The sequence below is a fragment of the Eleutherodactylus coqui genome, chromosome 4 (genome assembly GCF_035609145.1).
Source record: "Eleutherodactylus coqui strain aEleCoq1 chromosome 4, aEleCoq1.hap1, whole genome shotgun sequence".
NCBI classification, from domain to species: domain Eukaryota; kingdom Metazoa; phylum Chordata; class Amphibia; order Anura; family Eleutherodactylidae; genus Eleutherodactylus; species Eleutherodactylus coqui.
In genome coordinates, this window is record NC_089840.1 from 277871776 (window position 1) to 277889243 (window position 17468).

Below are 17468 nucleotides of genomic sequence, written 5' to 3' on the forward strand. Positions count from 1 at the left end.
GTTGTCAGGTTCCTATAAGGTGTCAGGATGTCGCTGTCTATTTCTCCATGGAGGAGTGGGAGTATTTAGAAGGACACAAGGATCTGTACAAGGACATCATGATGGAGGACCACCAGCCCACCTCATCACCAGGTAATAGACAGGACTAAATCCACACGGCCTTTATTATTTGTATGTAGAGAATGAATTCAGTGGCTGTCTGTGTTTTCTGCAGGTAGATCCAGTAAGAGAACAGCAGCAGAGAGATGTCCCCGTCCTCTTCTTCCACAGGTTAATCAGGTAGATGGAGAGAAGGTCTCATGAAATCTCCCCTCTGGTCTGTAGGACGGCTGGGAAGGTCTTGTGTTCAGTCTTATTATATGATTGATACTTGTGTAATGAGAAAGCTGGAGATGGCGGGATTACAGTCGACCGCAGACATTAGATCTCCGCATCTTATCACTATTTTCTGGTTCTGGAGACTTCTGATTGGAATAAAGAAGCAACAGGTTGCAGTTATACAGGAGACCTGCAGCTATTTGGCCCAGATCACTACTGCTGTCATGTCATTCCGACTCCTCATACTAATTAATGACCTTTTCTGGCCATATAAAACCTTTCACACGACTTCTCCAACTGTGTGATGACTTTTACAATATTTGTTTCACAGCTGGTGAAACTGGAGGAAGATCTGATCCCTATTGATGCTACAGAGACACATGTGAGGGGGGATCAGCCGTGTAAGGAGGAGATACCTACAGGTGACCACCCAGGTAATGCTTTTTTAGGTGGGACGATCTGCCTATATAAACAACTGCACGAGTGGTGACGTCACTGCTAGTTATTAGCGCTCATGCAGGTCCCTGATGGCTTCTCGCTCAGCACTCTGAACGGGGAGCGTTTGCATGCAGCAAGAAATCAGCCATCCAGCAATGATTTTTATGCTGGCTGAAAGTGAGCGACAATGAAAAGTGTGCGGACGGTGAAGAATGTTTTTTACATTTGGACGTAACAATTATCTTGCATTTTCTTTCATTTGAACGAGTTTTCCACAATAATCGTCCCATGTTAGTGGCCCTTTAGACTACATGTAGAGAAGAGTCTGTGTAGTCAGGTTTTTTCAGCTGTATATTCACTTGTTTGTCCAAAATGCATAATAATGTGTAAATGTTATTTAACCCCTTAGTGACCACCCATACGTCTTTTCCTGTATGGGTGGCTGGGCTTTATTCTACAAGGCCGTGAAAAAACATCGGCTCTGCAGAATAAAGCTGCAGGGTCGGGGAGTGCAACAGCTCCCTGCTATGAGTCACTGACAGCCTGGGGCTGTCACTGGGGTCCTTGTGTGCGGTCCCCAGGCACACGATAGCTGGTTTTTAAAAGGTAACTGCATTCATTTAAAAGTTAAAAAAAAGTTTTAAAAGTCTGTTTGCGACCACCACCCCTCAACAAGCTTACTAGTCTGAGGAGGTGCAAAGGCTCACAGAGCACCACTTTTTACACCCCATCCTTGCCATTGAGGTCAAGAAATACTCTCCCAAAAATTAGCTGTATGTGTATGGTTTTCTGGATTATGGTCAATTCCCAATTATTGCTATAAAGACTTGCTTAAAGGGTCTGACATTGATTTGCAGGAATACTGCCATCCAATAGGTGGCGCTGAAAGGTATTGTTACATCTTCCTTATTTGCATATATTTCCCAGAGGAGCTTGCATGGTCATATAAGTCTCCTCACTCATCCTTTTAGAAAAAAATTATTTCTTTCTAACACTAAATTTTACCCCCAGAATGTTTTCTCATTTTTACGTTGATAGGACTGTGTGAGGGCTCGCTTTTTACGGGGCGATTTGTAGTTTGTATTGGTACCATTTTGGGAAAGATATATAAAAACTTTTGATTCAAATAGATTTTATTGCATATATCAGACAAACAGTGTTAATTTTCTGCATTAATCATGAAAAAATCAGATATAACTTTCGAAAGAATATAATGATCGAAGGGAGAAGTAAGGTAGGTCTGGGGGAGGAGCGTTTATCCCTAGTGGGGTTTGACGAGACAATTATATCTCGTGCTAGCTACTTCTTTCGCGTTCCCTCTACCTCGGCTACCTTTGGGATTCGTGGTGGCAGGCTTGTTACGGCCCCCACCTTGAGTATAGCAAGTTGTTCTCCCTTCGACTATGTGGAACTTAACTCTCTTAACACACTGAAGGGGGGGGGGGTCTAGAGGAGAGAGGGGTGTGGGGGGAGAAACGAGAAGAGCTGCTGTGTGGGGCCCCTTGAGGTTCTGCTTTATGGTCTCATCTGCTTATCCCTTGGCCTATTGCCTAGTCCAGCGAGCCTTGGGCTACCCACTTTTTAAGATTGCCTGAGCCTCTGAACGCCACCCATGGCTGCCAAGTCTTGAGGGTGGTTTCCCAGGTCTTGGGATCGTCAGCCCCCATTTCGTCATATCTCATAAGGGTGTGGAGTTCCTCCACCCACATGCCTCTAGTGGGGGTGGTTGGAAAATGCCAGAACCTCGGTATTAGCCTTCTTACTGCTATTATAAAGTACCTTAGTAGGCTTGTTTTGACATCTTTCACCGACCCTGGGAATAGCGAGAGTAGGGCTAGTTTTGGGTTTATCGACAGCCCTGTGTGGTTGATGTGGTTAAAGAGAGCTGTCACCTCATTCCAGAGGGAGGCCACTGGTCGGCAGTCCCACCAGATGTGTATCATTGTGCCCCTGCTCTCGCCACACCTCCAGCACATGGGTGAGGATTGAGGGAAGATCTTCTGCAGCAGGTCAGGCGTCCTATACCACCTTGTGACTAGCTTGTAATTGAGGTCTTGGATCCTGCCCGCTGAGGAGAGTTTATGTGTGAGGGCCCATACTTTATCCCAGTCCTCCTCTGTGAGAATGGTGTCAAGTTCTGTTTCCCATGCCTCTTTGTAATTCAGGGTCTCGTCCTCTGTCTCACGGTCCAGCAGTAGGAAAGATATATAAAAAATTTTGATAGCTTTTTAATCAAGTTGTTCTTGGAGTAGCCAAAACAAAAAGGTAATTCTTCCACTGCATTTCTTTTGTGTGTAGACCTTTATGGATCTGGTGATACCCATTTTTAGATTTGTTTTTATTTTATAATTTAAAAAAGTCTTTATTTCTTGTCCATTGCATTTGGGGACATAACTGAAGAAAGTGGGTATAGATACTACCACTAGGAGGAGAAACACTAAGCAAAAAAGGTTTTAGCTCTTGCTACCAGGTATATTCCTCCTGCAGGAACCAGCTGATCAGTTTCAGTGTTGTCTAGTTGTCTCTTTTTTAAGAGGCAGACTTCTTCATATTCAGACTCCGATATTCAACTGGCATCCTTCCAGATCTGGGAATATAGGGCTCGCTTTGGACTCTCTCTGTTACTCCACTGAGGAGGATGAACAGATTAGCGTTAAATCTTCTTTTGTTGGCTTGACGCTCAGAATAGCTGACCCGACAGCTATATTAACCCCCTTCCCGCTCCAGGATGTACCGGTACGTCCTGGGAGCCTGGTACTTCCCGCAACAGGACATACCGGTACGCAGCCGGCGTCAGTCACAGCCGGCGTCCCGCTGCAACAGCGGGGGGGCATCGGAGATGCGCCCCCCGCTGTTAACCCCTTCCCTGCCGCGATCTAAGTAGATTGCGGCAGGGCAAGAGTTCACAGAGGGATCACGCTCCCTCTGTGTCTCCGGCCGGCTCTCGCGCTGTCATCGCGATGTCACCATGGCAACAGGATGCCAGACACTGGCGTCCTGTATTGCCTGTGCCTATAATCGCTGTATAAGCGATAAGGCATGGCAGAGCTACTGCTCTGCCATGCCTTATGACAGCGATCATAGGCACAGTGCTGCAAGTCCCTCAGAGGGACTCAAATAGTGTAAAAAAAAGAAAAGAAAAACGTAAAAAAAAGAAAAATGTAAAAAAAAAATGTAAAAAAAACCTTTTTTTTATGCTTTTTCTAATATTAGCATAAAAAAAGTAAAAAGAAAAATGAAAACCCCACATATTGGGTATTGACACGTCCATAACGACATGTACAAAAAGTTGAAAACGGGGGCGTGGCCTAGATGCAGACCCGAGCAGTCGTGTTTTCCTAAGCTCTGCTCAAGCCCGGTTATTAAGCAACTTTAAAAGCATTTCCAGCATAAAAATCTTGCCAAAATTTATACTAAGGATCCCTAGAGTGAAGAAAAGAAGGAAAAGCACATTACCGAAGGGAGAAGCCGGGAGGGATAGAGTTCTCTGCCATCCAGGGTGATCGGAGAGGTGAAAACCCCTGGAGACGTGTCAGAAGCCTCACTTATCCACAGAAAGAATCTCTATAACGGAGAAAGTAGACCGGAGCACCAGCAAAACCTCCGCTAGGTTTCTCCGGTGAGTGACACACTTAGAATCCTACTGTGGCACGGGAAAGGGGTGACAGCTTAGTCTCCGACGGTCGCGGCTGAGCGCTGCATGCGGAGAAAGGTGACAGCGCTAGTACCAGACCGCACATTACCTCCCCAAACCTCCCGACAAAAGTGAACCCAGAACGGCTTACTGTCTGCTCTGAAAGGCTTTACCCACACTAAAGAAAAGGCTGAGAATAGAGAGATCAGCTCCGCAACGCACAGGTGCCAGAGACAGAGCTCCTGAGTCTCACAACTTAAGCCTTCTGGAGCGCGGGAACGGACCGCTATTTTAGACACCAGAAACCGCGGCTGAACATAGTATACAGAGAGAAAGGAAAGGGGCATTATGAACTTACATGTTGCCTCCCTGAATCCCCTGTTACAACACAAACAACTGCAGTTGCTCACTCATACAAAAAGGTTGAGATCGGGAAAGCTCACTGACTGTACTAGACAGAGGGCTGGCAACAGAGAGAATAGCTCTGTGACATCTAACTACCGATGATAGAACTTCTGGAGACCGTCTCTCCCCTGAACTGGGGCTTTCAGATTGAGCTCCCTTGAAGCAGTGCTGGTGCAGTTGCAAGCTGAAATAAACTGTAAATCAAATCGGACACTTCTTGCCTTCATTATACTTAAACCTAATAAAAAGCTCTTTTGGAGGAGGTGGAGCCCGAACGAAAACTAGGTCAGCTACACAACAAAAAGCCTTGCCGGACTGAAGTTTTTGCAGGGCTCGGGAGAGGCCTTAACCCCTTCAAAAAAATAAATAAATAAACACCTAAAAGTAGCCCGAGGGTCCTCAGCAACAAAATGCCCAAGAGAAGAAACACTAAAACACCACTCAACAAAGTCTCAGACTTTTTCAGCACCCGCGGCCCGAGAAGGCAGGGACCGACGAACAAAGAGGGTTCCCCCTCACCTGCAAGCCCTAGAGAAGACACAGGGGTTTCTCCTCCTCGGTCACCCATCTCAAGAAGTCAAAAAGAAATACAAAGTGAAGAGACACCGAAGACCACATCCAGACACGGGGTGAGTGATTCTTCTGGGAAGGGTGCTGGCGCCACTCCATACGGTTGCAAAATGGCGCCGTCGAGCTCACAACTGCCATCTTCCCTCTCCACTCCTTTATCAAGCCCTGAAAAACAGCGCCCCCGACTTTCTCCACATACTAACCAACAGCAAGAAGACCCCACATCTGAGCCTGACCCTATTATAAGTGTCCCATCTTCCAATATGCCAGCTACGGAAGACTTTATAAAACAAATGATCCTAGCATTAAGAGGATCTTTGCAAAAGGACATTAAGTCTCTGTCAAATACCCTAAACACCTCTATAACAGATCTAGAAGAGAGGACCGACCATATTGAAACCAAAATGGGAGAAGTAACTGCATCTCATAATAAGCTAATAGATGCACACTACTCCCTGGAGGAAGAAGTAGAAGACATAAAGAAAAAACTTACAGATCTGGAGGATAGGAGTAGGAGGTGCAACGTCAAGTTCAGAGGCATCCCAGAGAGTGTCCCACAGCATGATCTAAAAAGCTTCCTCACCAAGCTAATCAAAAGCATCCTTCCAGATGCCTCCGAATTAGATTGCACTATTGATAGAGCGCATAGATTACTAAAGCCAAACTTTCTACCAGATTCAGTTTCAAGAGACGTAATCGCCAAATTTCATTTTTACCATATAAAGGATGCTCTGATGACAGCTTCAAGATAGCAGGGCACCCTACCATCTCCATTTATCAATATAAGCCTTTTCACCAACCTGTCCCAGAATACTATCCAAGCAAGAAAGGCTTTCTCTCTTATCACCTCATCGCTGAAAGCTGCAAAAATTCCCGACAAATGGGGCTTTCCTGTAAAAATAATAGTCCACAAAGATAACGCAGTGCATGCTCTAAATTCACCAGAAGATGGCGCAAATGTCCTCTCCAAGTGGAATATCTTACTACCAGAGGAACCACAGCCAGGCAAACCTCAGAGACCCCAGAGGTCCCCTCAGCGCCGCACGCTTCCTTCTACCCCGCCATGAAAACAGCATCAACATCACAAGTTTCTTCCTCGTATGATGCTGGACACGTTTTTCGCTGACCTTCAATACCGGGCCGATGGTCTGCAAGCCGAACTTTCCCCCCATAACAGGTTTCAGGTTTTTATACCTGCTCTTATCTAAAGTTTTATCTGTTTAATTTTACAGTTTTATTGCTCTTTCCTTGGAGGGCTCTTATTGATGTTTTCACATAATAAGATAGTTTATCTTAAATATGCTCTCACGAATAACATGAACAACGCAATTCGTATATTGTTTAGTGTTAACAGGCATATTACTGTTTTCGCCTGTACCTTTGTTTTAAGATCGTATATTTGCTATGCTGCTATTGTATCCCAAACAAATACACTCACAACCCACTTTAACAATGCATATAAATATCCGCTCCCAGAACGTTAGGGGATTAAATTCCCCTTTCAAACGCTCAATGGTCTGGAAGGATGCTAAAGCGACCAAAATAGACATCTTATGTTTGCAAGAAACGCACTTCGCCCAACAGTCTTGCCCTAAATTTTCAAATAAACAATACCCGCATATTTACTTCTCAAACGCCCATAAAAAACACGCCGGAGTATTGATTGCCCTAAGAGACACTCTTCACTTCTCTCTCAAGAAACAAATTTCAGACGACAAGGGAAGATATCTGATACTACAGGGTACCATAGATAATTCACCAATTACTTTGGTGAACATTTATGCACCTAACAAATCCCAAATCTCCTTCCTAAACAAAGTAATAAAGAAGGTCAAAAAAGTCCTTATAGGAAAATTAGTATTTTGTGGGGACTTCAACATAATAGCCGACGAAAAGGTAGACTCCACTGCATCCATTAGGAATGTGCCGGTTCTTCACCCTTGGTTACATAGAGAAGGTTTATACGACACATTTAGATGTCTCAATTCCTCTTCAAGGGAATTTACCTTCTTCTCCCCAAGGCATAAAACTTACTCGAGGATAGACATGTTCTTGGTGGATAGAGGAACCCTCACCTCAATAACTGACTCCACGATTGGTGTCTCCACTTGGTCTGATCATGTGCCGATATACATAAAATTAAACGTAGGCGCCCCCTGTACCCTATCAAAAATGTGGTGAAACGATACCAACCTGTACAACATCCCTGAGAATCAAAAAATTATCAGCAAAGCTTTAGAGGAATACTTCTCTTTTAACTCTACACCTGATGTAAGTACTGCCACGTTGTGGAATGCCCACAAGGCAGTTATAAAGGGGGTGCTAATAAAACTCAAAATACAACAAAATAAAAACAAACGAGAAAAAATAGACCTTCTATTGGGATATAAAATAAAAAAATTGAAATCTCTCCACCAGAAATCTCCACAAAACGACCACCTAATGGAGCTATCCTCACTGAGGAGGGAATTAAAAAAAACGCTCCTAGACAACTACAATAGGGGCCTGACTTACTTTAAAGCAAACTTTTACTCTTACATGGATAAGCCCTCAAAATTGATGGCTAACCTTGTCAAAAAAAACAATTAAAAACAAAAATCCCATTTATCACTAGCAAAAATGCCCCCCATGACAAAATCTCCCACCCCCAGCGGATAGCTGAACAGTTCAGGGAATATTACAACAGCCTTTGCAACCTTAAAGATAACCCTAACATCTTTCAGCCCACCCCAGAGGTAATAAATAAATTCCTGGACGGATTGGATCTCCCCACACTAGATACCCAAAGAGACACATTACACAAACCAATATCAAAACTAGAAATACATAAGGCCATACAAAATCTAAAAAAAACACAAATCCCCAGGACCTGATGGTCTTTCAAATGAGTACTATAGGAACTTTGCTCAACTATTATCCCCTCACCTAGATTCACTATTTAATGAGGTGACGGAACAGGGAACAGACAATAAAAGAAAACATACCACTCCCAACGTGGTTGAGTGCCTTTGAATGGGCTAATAAAGCCACTCTCTCTGCTAACATTCTCCAAACACATTACAAAGTATTAACTAACTGGTACTATACTCCCTCAAAAATGGCAAAATTTTTCCTGACCCACTCCAACTCATGCTGGAGAGACTGCGGCCAAGTAGGCACCCTATATCATCTGTTTTGGGATTGTCCCCAAATCCGTAACTATTGGAAGGAAGTATTTAATACCATACAAGTCATAACTGGCATTCGTCTTGGGCGTACGCCTCAATTGGCACTCATTCTTATCGGCTGCCAGGAAATGCCAAAAAAGAAAAGAAAATGGATATGCCACTTCCTGTTGACCGCTAAAAGCGTCATAGCCAAAAAGTGGAGGAAAGCTCCCCCCCCCCCCCCTTGATTGGGGACCTCTTGGGCGCAGTTTCAGACCACTACTGTTACGAAAAAATATATGCAAAATTTAACAACTGTCTTTCTAAATTTGGCAGCATTTGGAATAATTGGCAGCAGTTCAAACTAAAAAATAAGTTCTAACATGTTCAAAATTGTTTAGTTGATTTATTTCTCTTACCGCTTTAACACAAAAAGAAATTTATATCATTTATAGCATATCGTTGTGTGAAATATAAAATTGAAATATCTCTCATCACAATGTGTAAATCTGTAACGATGTATTTAACCATTTCTTATATACGCTATGATATGTTTATGCTCCTACCTTTCTATAAAATTCAATAAAAATTATTATGGAAAAAAAAAAAAATTGAAAACGCTTTTTATTTTGTACGACAAAAAGCGTAAAAAAAACCGCTAAAAAACAGAGGCAAAATGCTAATTTTTAGCATTTTGCCTCACAAAAAATGCAATAAAAGTGATCAAAATAGCCGTACATTCCCCAAAATGGTATCAATAAAAACTACAGCTCATCTTGCAAAAAATAAGCCCTCATAGAGCTCCGTACATAGAAAAATAAAGAAGTTACAGGACTTTGAATGCAGCTATAGAGAAAAAAAAAGATTTCCAAAAAAAAGGGGGTTTTATTGCAAAAAAGTGTAAAAACCTAAAAAAAATATAACAATTTTGGTATCGTTGTAACCGTACCGACCCGCAGAAAAAATTTTGTGTGTCATTTATGCTGCATAATTAACGCTGTAAGAAAAAGAGAAAAAAAATCTATGGCAGAATTGATGCGTTTTCTCTCCCTGGTATCATAAAAAAAATAATAAAAGTTTTACTATATAGTCTATGTACCCAAAAGAGGCACAGATAAAAACTACAGCTCGCCACGCAAAAAACAAGCCCTTATACTGCCGCGTCCATGGAAAAATAAAAAAGTTATGGCTTTTGAAAAATGGAGATTGAAAAATACCAAAAAATCGCTTGGTCCTCAACGTCAAAATAGGCCATGTCCTTAAGGGGTTAATTCCCCTATTGGAGCACTCCCTTCCTACTAAAAGCAGGTGAGCACAGGGGCACACACTGCTGGAGTCCTGGAGCTCTACGGTCTACAGCAAATGGGTGACTATTCTCTCAACCTAGGAAAGTATTCTCTCTTCCTTCCCCTTTCTTCTTCTTCTTCTTCTTCTTCCCACCACCAATATGACCACCACTTCACTCCCCAACTGGGACCTCTCTACCTGTCCCAAGCCCCCTTGGCAATCCATTGTAAATCCCTGGGTGGCATGAAGGCTTTTTTTGGGACATAGTGCCATTTCTCCTCCTTTGCAGGCCTCTTTACACCTTGGAGTACTTATTATCCCCAGGTGTCACTGATTTTCATTGCCCTTTCATGACTAGACAAGATTATTTCTGAGGCAACTGGTGGTAAGATTTCTCATCTACCACAAAACAAAGCCAGCCATGTGTGGTTCTGCACAGAAGAAGAGGCCTCAGTTTTGTTCCTTTTACCGCTCCATCCTCCAGACCTTGGATAACAAACGATCCTTGCAGGACCAAACCAAAAGCTCTCCTACAAACTGTGTTTTTATTTTTTATACAAAGGTCATGAAATATCAGTATAATTGTAATGCTATATTCAAAAATATTAAAATCTGTTTAATCATTGGCAGATGACGTCACCAGGAGCTCAGAGGGACATCTGATGTCAACAGATTGTAAAGTGGAAAATGATCCTGTCATACAACATACATATGAAGAGCCTGCTATTATCCCAGATATATCCTCAGCCCTTCACAGCAAAGATCTATCCCCTGATCCTTTTAAACAGGTTCCATCTTCTCATTTATTACATAATGTTAAACAGAGTAAAATTTACAGAACAGATGTTGAACATCAAAGAGTTCACACAGGGGAGAAGCCGTATTCATGTTCTGAGTGTGGGAAATCTTTTAACAATAAATCAGATCTTGTTAAACATCAGAGAATTCATACAGGGGAAAAGCCATATTCATGTTCAGAATGTGGGAAATCTTCTAACAATAAATCAGATCTTGTTAAACATCAGAGAATTCATACAGGGGAAAAGCCATATTCATGTTCAGAATGTGGGAAATGTTTTAACCAAAAATCAAATCTTGTGTTACATCAGAGAAATCACACAGGGGAGAAGCCATATTCATGTTCTGAGTGTGGTAAATGTTTTAACCGAAAATCAAATCTTGTGTTACATCAGAGAAGTCACACAGGGGAGAAGCCATATTCATGTTCTGAATGTGGGAAATGTTTTAATCACAAATCATCTCTTGTTGCACATCAGAAAATTCATACAGCGGTGAAGCGATTTTCTTGTTCTGAATGTGAGAAATCTTTCACACAGAAAGGTCATCTTATTGATCATCACAGAATTCACACAGGGGAAAAGCCATTTTCATGTGCTGAATGTGGGAAATGTTTTAATCAGAAATCATGTCTTGTTTTACATCAGAAAATTCACACAGGGGAGAAGCCATTTTCATGTTCTGAATGTGGGAAACGGTTTAATAGGAAAATCAATCTTGTTAAACATCAAAGAACTCACACAGGGGAGAAGCCATATTCATGTTCTGAATGTGGGAAACGTTATACTTGGCAATCATGTCTTGTTAAACATAAGAGAACTCACACAGGGGAGAAGCCATATTCATGTTCTGAATGTGGGAAACGTTTTAAGGAGAAAATGAATCTTGTTGACCATCAAAGAACTCACACAGGGGAGAAGCCACATTCATGTTCTGAATGCGGGAAATCTTTCGCACAGAAAGCTGCTCTTATTACACATAAGAAAATTCACACAGGGGAGAAGCCTTATTCATGTTCTGAATGTGAGAGATCTTTCACATATAAAAGTGTTCTTATTCAACATCAGAGAACTCATATAGCGGAAAAGCCATATTCATGTTCTGAATGTGGAAAGTGTTTTAACCGACAATTAAGTCTTGTGATACATCAGAGACTTCATACAGGGGAGAAACCATTTTCATGTTCTGAATGTGGGAAATGTTTTAACTATAAATCAGATCTTGTTAGACATCAGCAAATTCACACAACAGAGAAACTATATTCATGTACTGATTGTGGGAAATGTTTTAAGCAGAAATCATATGTTGCTGTACATCAGAAAATTCATACAAGGGAGAAACTATAAATGACCTGAATGTTGGAAATGCAGCTAAATCAAATCTTTTTTAGACATCAGAGAATTCACACGGAGGAGAAAGCATTTCCATATCATGAATGTTGTGAATATTTTACTTGGAAGTCAAATCCTGTTGACCATCAAAAAACTCACATAGGAAAAACTGTATTAATGTTTTGAATTTGGCAAATGCAGCGTTCACAAATCCCATCTTGTTAAACATTAAATAACTTATCAGGGAAGAAGACATTTTCTTTTTCTTTTTTATTAATAAATAGTACAAGAAAAAAAATTCAACATTAAAAGTCAAAACGATGTCACATGTATTACAAGATGATTATATGCATAACTGTCAACTGTCAATTAATGTCTGTTATCTAAAAATCACCTAGAACCCAGATAACACATTTATAGTATATACCAACCAGGTGTAGAGAATATTTCATATTAATATACATAATTAAGTCTCAAAAATTGTTTCCAATAAGTAATAAATATGTAAAACCTTACATGCTTCTGTTCTTTAAATGGTAATGCATCATCCTGTAGGTTGACCCCAGACACATGGCATACGCTGGGGAGCTGCGAGGGCAATATGCTGGCTTGTCACTGTGGCACTTACCACGCTCCCTCCCAGAGGGATGCATGCAGCCAAGGCCAGGGCAGCACTGGGCCTCTTTCGGACACCCCCGGCATGGGGATGCCTGATAAACATTAGGACAGGTGAAAAAGTTGTCCTGGGTGACGCCACCGTTCCGGTTCCCACTGGCATGAACTTCAGCAAGGAAATAAACAAGCCACAGACAATTGTACAGTACCTCAGGTCCCCAGGAACGGTCAGGGCCTGGAATAACTTTTACTTGAAACTTCAACAGTACATGGCACAAATGACAAGTTTAGATCTCATTGATGCAGGAATAAGATGAAACCAAGTACCTCCACGCGGCAGGTCCAGACTTTAGGCTGCCCGTGTGTGAATAAATAAAGACGCGTACCACCACTCAGCAGAACTCAGACTTTTGGACGCTTGAGTGTGAACAATGAAACTGAAATACCTCCACCTAGCAATCCCAGACTGTAGGACGCATCTGGTGTGAAATTGATTAGATAAGAGTACCTCTGCACTAGGTGTTCCCACAAGAACACACATGCTCAACTCACGCTCTCTCTTTTGGGGGGCTCACTCTTCTAACAGCATTTCTGGTGGTGTGTGGGAAATCTCTCTTCCTCCTCCATTCTTCACTACATGAGGGCCGAAGGTGCTCCCATGTAGCTGAAACTCTTTGATTGGAACCCAGAAGACATGGACCTTTTCCCGTTCTCATGTACTCCTATTTATACCTTCTCTCACACCACGTGACAGGACAGAATTGTTACATTTACCAGACAGTCTCCATGTTTTGCAGACACTTAACCCATTACACACTGCAGCTGTACAATACACAAAACAGAATGACAAGAAAGTTTTGCACAGTGCATCCACATGAGACATACATGTAGGACATTATGGAGGGGGCCAGGAAAGCATGCACTGGGCCACTACAGTACGCTATTTCCTCAGACCTCTGGAAATGAGTGGGAGCTGGTAGGTGTTATGTGTAGAAATAGTGAGGAGAGAATTACACCAAGGATTCTGGACTTCGTGGAACTACTTGGTACAAAAAGATAATTTCATTGGAGATAATCATATCTAACATGTTACAGCACTGAGACAGACTACAGAGTCTCCCCGCCATCCATCTCATCACTGTAGTTATGTGTGTCACAATATACAGGTATGATGTTTCCACTTCTCCTCATCAGGAGGAGCCATCAGTAATACCTCAGGGGCAGATGATGCTGGAGGTGGCCACCTTACAAAGAAGATTAACTCAGTCCAGAAGGTACAAATTCTGGAACGGGACCATTTAAGTTCAGCACCCATCTTCTGTTATCAATGACATTGTGATGTAGGAACTCCACCGAACCTAAAAAGTCCTAAAAGTGTGAAGAAACTAATCGACTGATCCATCACTAAGACACCATGACACACTACCTTGCAGTTACAATCTGGAGCACATAAAGAGGGTCTGGTGCTTCTCCAAATGTAGCCAATTCAAAGTCCCTTTACTGCTGCAAAAGCCATAATAGAAAACTAATCTTTTCTCTGGAAGATTCTCCTCACTCCTCATACCATGCGATAGTCAGGAGATGCTGCAGCCAGTGAGAGCCTATAGAAGAATTAGCTGGGCTCTATAGTTCCACCATCAACAGTAAACACATTGAGGTCTCCTATGCGGATCACCTACCTTGAGGATGTGCAGAACATAGAGGAGCGCTGTGCCGGGTATCGGGGGAAGAGAGGGTAATTATACTACACAGAGCAAAGATGAACAAGCTCATCAGTATAATAACTACATAGGCCACCAGTCTACTGCCTGATCCTGGGTCTGACCCGGCTGGCTTCTTCAGTGCAGGATCCTGGTCATCGTGTTTCCTATTGGTGGTGGAACTGCAGAGCCCAGCTTTAGAGAGATCTTATAATACAGGTGATTGGGCGCCCCAGGAATATTGAGGGTTTGAGGCAACATCGATGCACAATGTATAGTTGGCTAAATATATTGTTTGCTGCAGGGAAAACTCTTAAGGTTTATTCCCTTTGGCCATGGGGCCAAAATACAGAAGCTGCTTGAGCGTGGCGGTGAGTGCAGCTGAGGGGGAGAATTAGTGGCATAGCTAAGAAGGCGAATAGGATAGCAGAGGCATCAGCCTAGAACAGCCCCTGGAGGTTCGGGGCTCTGCACAGGGGGAACACCCAGCCAGAAATCAGAGCAGTCCTTTGCTCCAGCGAACTCGATATGGTGGAATAGCGGTGATCTGAAGGATATTACACTGTCCTTACGGGTCCCCCTTCTGGGTTGTTATTGAGCTCCAACAACTATATCTACATATTATTTTCTCATGCTACAGTATCCTACAATACACGCTCCCATTATCATTCTACTAAATGCCATAAAGTATGCTCAACCCCCATTATGTATGACACATGGGTGAGTTATGGAAGAAATCCTGAGGCCTAGCTAGACCACGCCTTGGCCGAACATTTGCACTTTCTGATAAAGACATAATCAAAGTGATAATGACCACTTGTCCGCCTGTCTGTGTATATTGTATGACCCACATGCAGAACCCGACAGCGCCTGTAATGTCAGTTATCAGCTCTTAGCTCCGCCCCCTGATCACATGACAGTGATGACATCACATGTCCTTTATCCTCCTTGTGCACTGAATGAGGGATTTTGGGTGGACTGGGTGAAACCAACATAGCAGAGCTGTGTGTGTGTAAGTGCATGTAGCAGAACTGTGTGGCGCATTGCGCCACCAGAAACACAGGTACTATAATTTCCTAATAATTACTGCTACCTTATGCTATCTAGCTCACTCTATTATGAAAATGACCAGAACCAAATGGAAGGCCGCTGGGGACTCTTGGACTACAATATGGCGTACACTCCCAGAATTGTTTGCAACCCAATCTCATGGGGCCTCAATTAACTTTGCTTACATCTATTTTTAAGGAAGAGATTTCTACAGCAGTGAAAGAATTCACTGACCAAATAAAGAATTTAGGCCAAAGAATAGATGATCTGGGACATAAGACAGATGATGTTGTAGTGCTAAAAGAAGATAAGCAGCACATTAAAGAATTAAGAGTTCAAATTAGATATCCCAAAATCCAAATACGAAGAGCTTGAAAACAGGTGTCAGGACTCGATCCAAAAACCTCCTGAACTCCAAACAGTAGCCTTTCTTATTAAGCTATTCAGCTATCCAGCCAAAAGCTTTGTTCTCTATACTCAGATATCTAGCTCCTGCCTCCTGGTTCTGACCCCGCCTATGTCTTTGATTGCACTTCCTCTTAAAACCTGGCTCTGTCAGAGCCTGGTTATTCTGCTCCACAGCATTTGATTCAGCTTCTGCTTCTGGCTTCCTTCCTGACTATGTTAACCGCTTCATCCCTCTGTACTGCATACCAAGACTTTCTGAAAACGACTTCTGGTTTCTCCCTTGACTATGTTACCCACCTCATCTATCTGTACTGCGACCCAAGACTTCCCAATAATGACTCCTGACTATCCTGACTACTCTTCAGTGACCTGCATGGCTACTACACTCGCAGCTCCTATCCAGTGTCGATAAGAAGCTACAACAGGTCCTGGTGAGCAAATCTTCGTATCCGTGGACTTCCTGAAACAATGACTGCTCTGAAGGAGAGAACAACCAACATTTTTTCTGTACTTCTACCCAGACCAAAATCTGCAGCAAATTGACAGGACCCATCAGGCCCTTGTCCACCCGCCTAATCCAAACCTACCCTGAGATGTTATTCTAAAATTATACTACAGCTAAATGCGACATTAGCTTTTAATAGCAGCAAGACAACAGTCCCATCTTCCAGGACTCCCAACCACAGTCCAACTATTCGCGGACATCACTCCTGCCACATTAGCAACACGCAGAATGCTTTGACCAATCACCTAAGCACTTCAAATGGCTAATAAAAAATATAAATGGTGCTTCCCCTTTGCTCTCATTTTTCATCATTAGGGCAGATCTTACTCAGTAAGAAACTTGGAACAGGTCTACCAAGCTGCAGAGACTGCATGAATTCTAGTAACTGCGAGAGCTATCCCAAGAGGTCAACCACCATGTCCTAGACATACTTGGATCGTGATAGGCTCATCCAGAAGACAAATTGGATCAGCTTCTGTTACTGCTCGGGTCCGAGCGGACATGAGTACATGAGCTGAATGTTGTCACGGGGAGCCCTTAGGTCGCCAGAGTACCGATGTGTGTGACATTGGTCTTTTAAGACTGATGTTGGGTGTATCCGCAATGTGGGGGGCCTTGTGCCTGACTGACCTTATTTACTTTACGTCATAATAACCAAGTTAGTGTTGATTTTTACCTGCTTTCTGCAGACACCGCTCTGAGACCTGGAGGCTCTATTTCTATTCTGGGAGCAATCTGTAGAACATAATTTGGATTAAATCCATTATGTATTGGGAAAGGGATTACTAAACCCTTTTTACAACCTCATATAGCAAAGCCTTATGAAAGGCCAGTGCAGTTCTGGCCTTGCTTTGCAGGTTGGTATACATAAGTTGACTGTCGCACACCCATCACTGAGAAACGATTTCAGTCATCCTGCGTTGGGCCTCAGGACCCACCTTCTTGTTTTATATTATATGTCTTTAATATGTCTGAACTACAGGTTTCCATTCCGTTCTTCTTTAGTTAGGTTGTCAACAAAGTCCATCTCACCACAATATCTCACAGACATGCTACAGCACCCTGGTTTACTAGGTGTCCAATTGCATCCTTCCTCATGGTCCACATTATTTACCTTAATGTAGGAGGATCTAATTGCCCTCAGAAAAGAAAACAGGCCTTTTTATAATATGTGAATCACCATTCAGACGTTATATGTGCCCAAGACACTCACTTTTCTCAATCTTCCTCTCCTAGCTATTTCCATTCGCAATATACAAGATT

The 17468-nt window shown here is 42.6% G+C and overlaps 1 protein-coding gene across 1 annotated transcript in view; it reads left to right on the forward strand.

Annotated features, from left to right (window-relative positions):
* The window catches only part of LOC136626720 (zinc finger protein Xfin-like), an 89628-nt gene that overhangs the window by 41659 nt on the left and 30501 nt on the right, over window positions 1-17468 (forward strand). The window contains 5 exon segments of the mRNA XM_066601727.1: window positions 9-132; window positions 215-279; window positions 650-752; window positions 10429-11938; window positions 11987-12098. Coding sequence (XP_066457824.1) covers window positions 9-132; window positions 215-279; window positions 650-752; window positions 10429-11938; window positions 11987-12098 — 1914 coding nt within the window.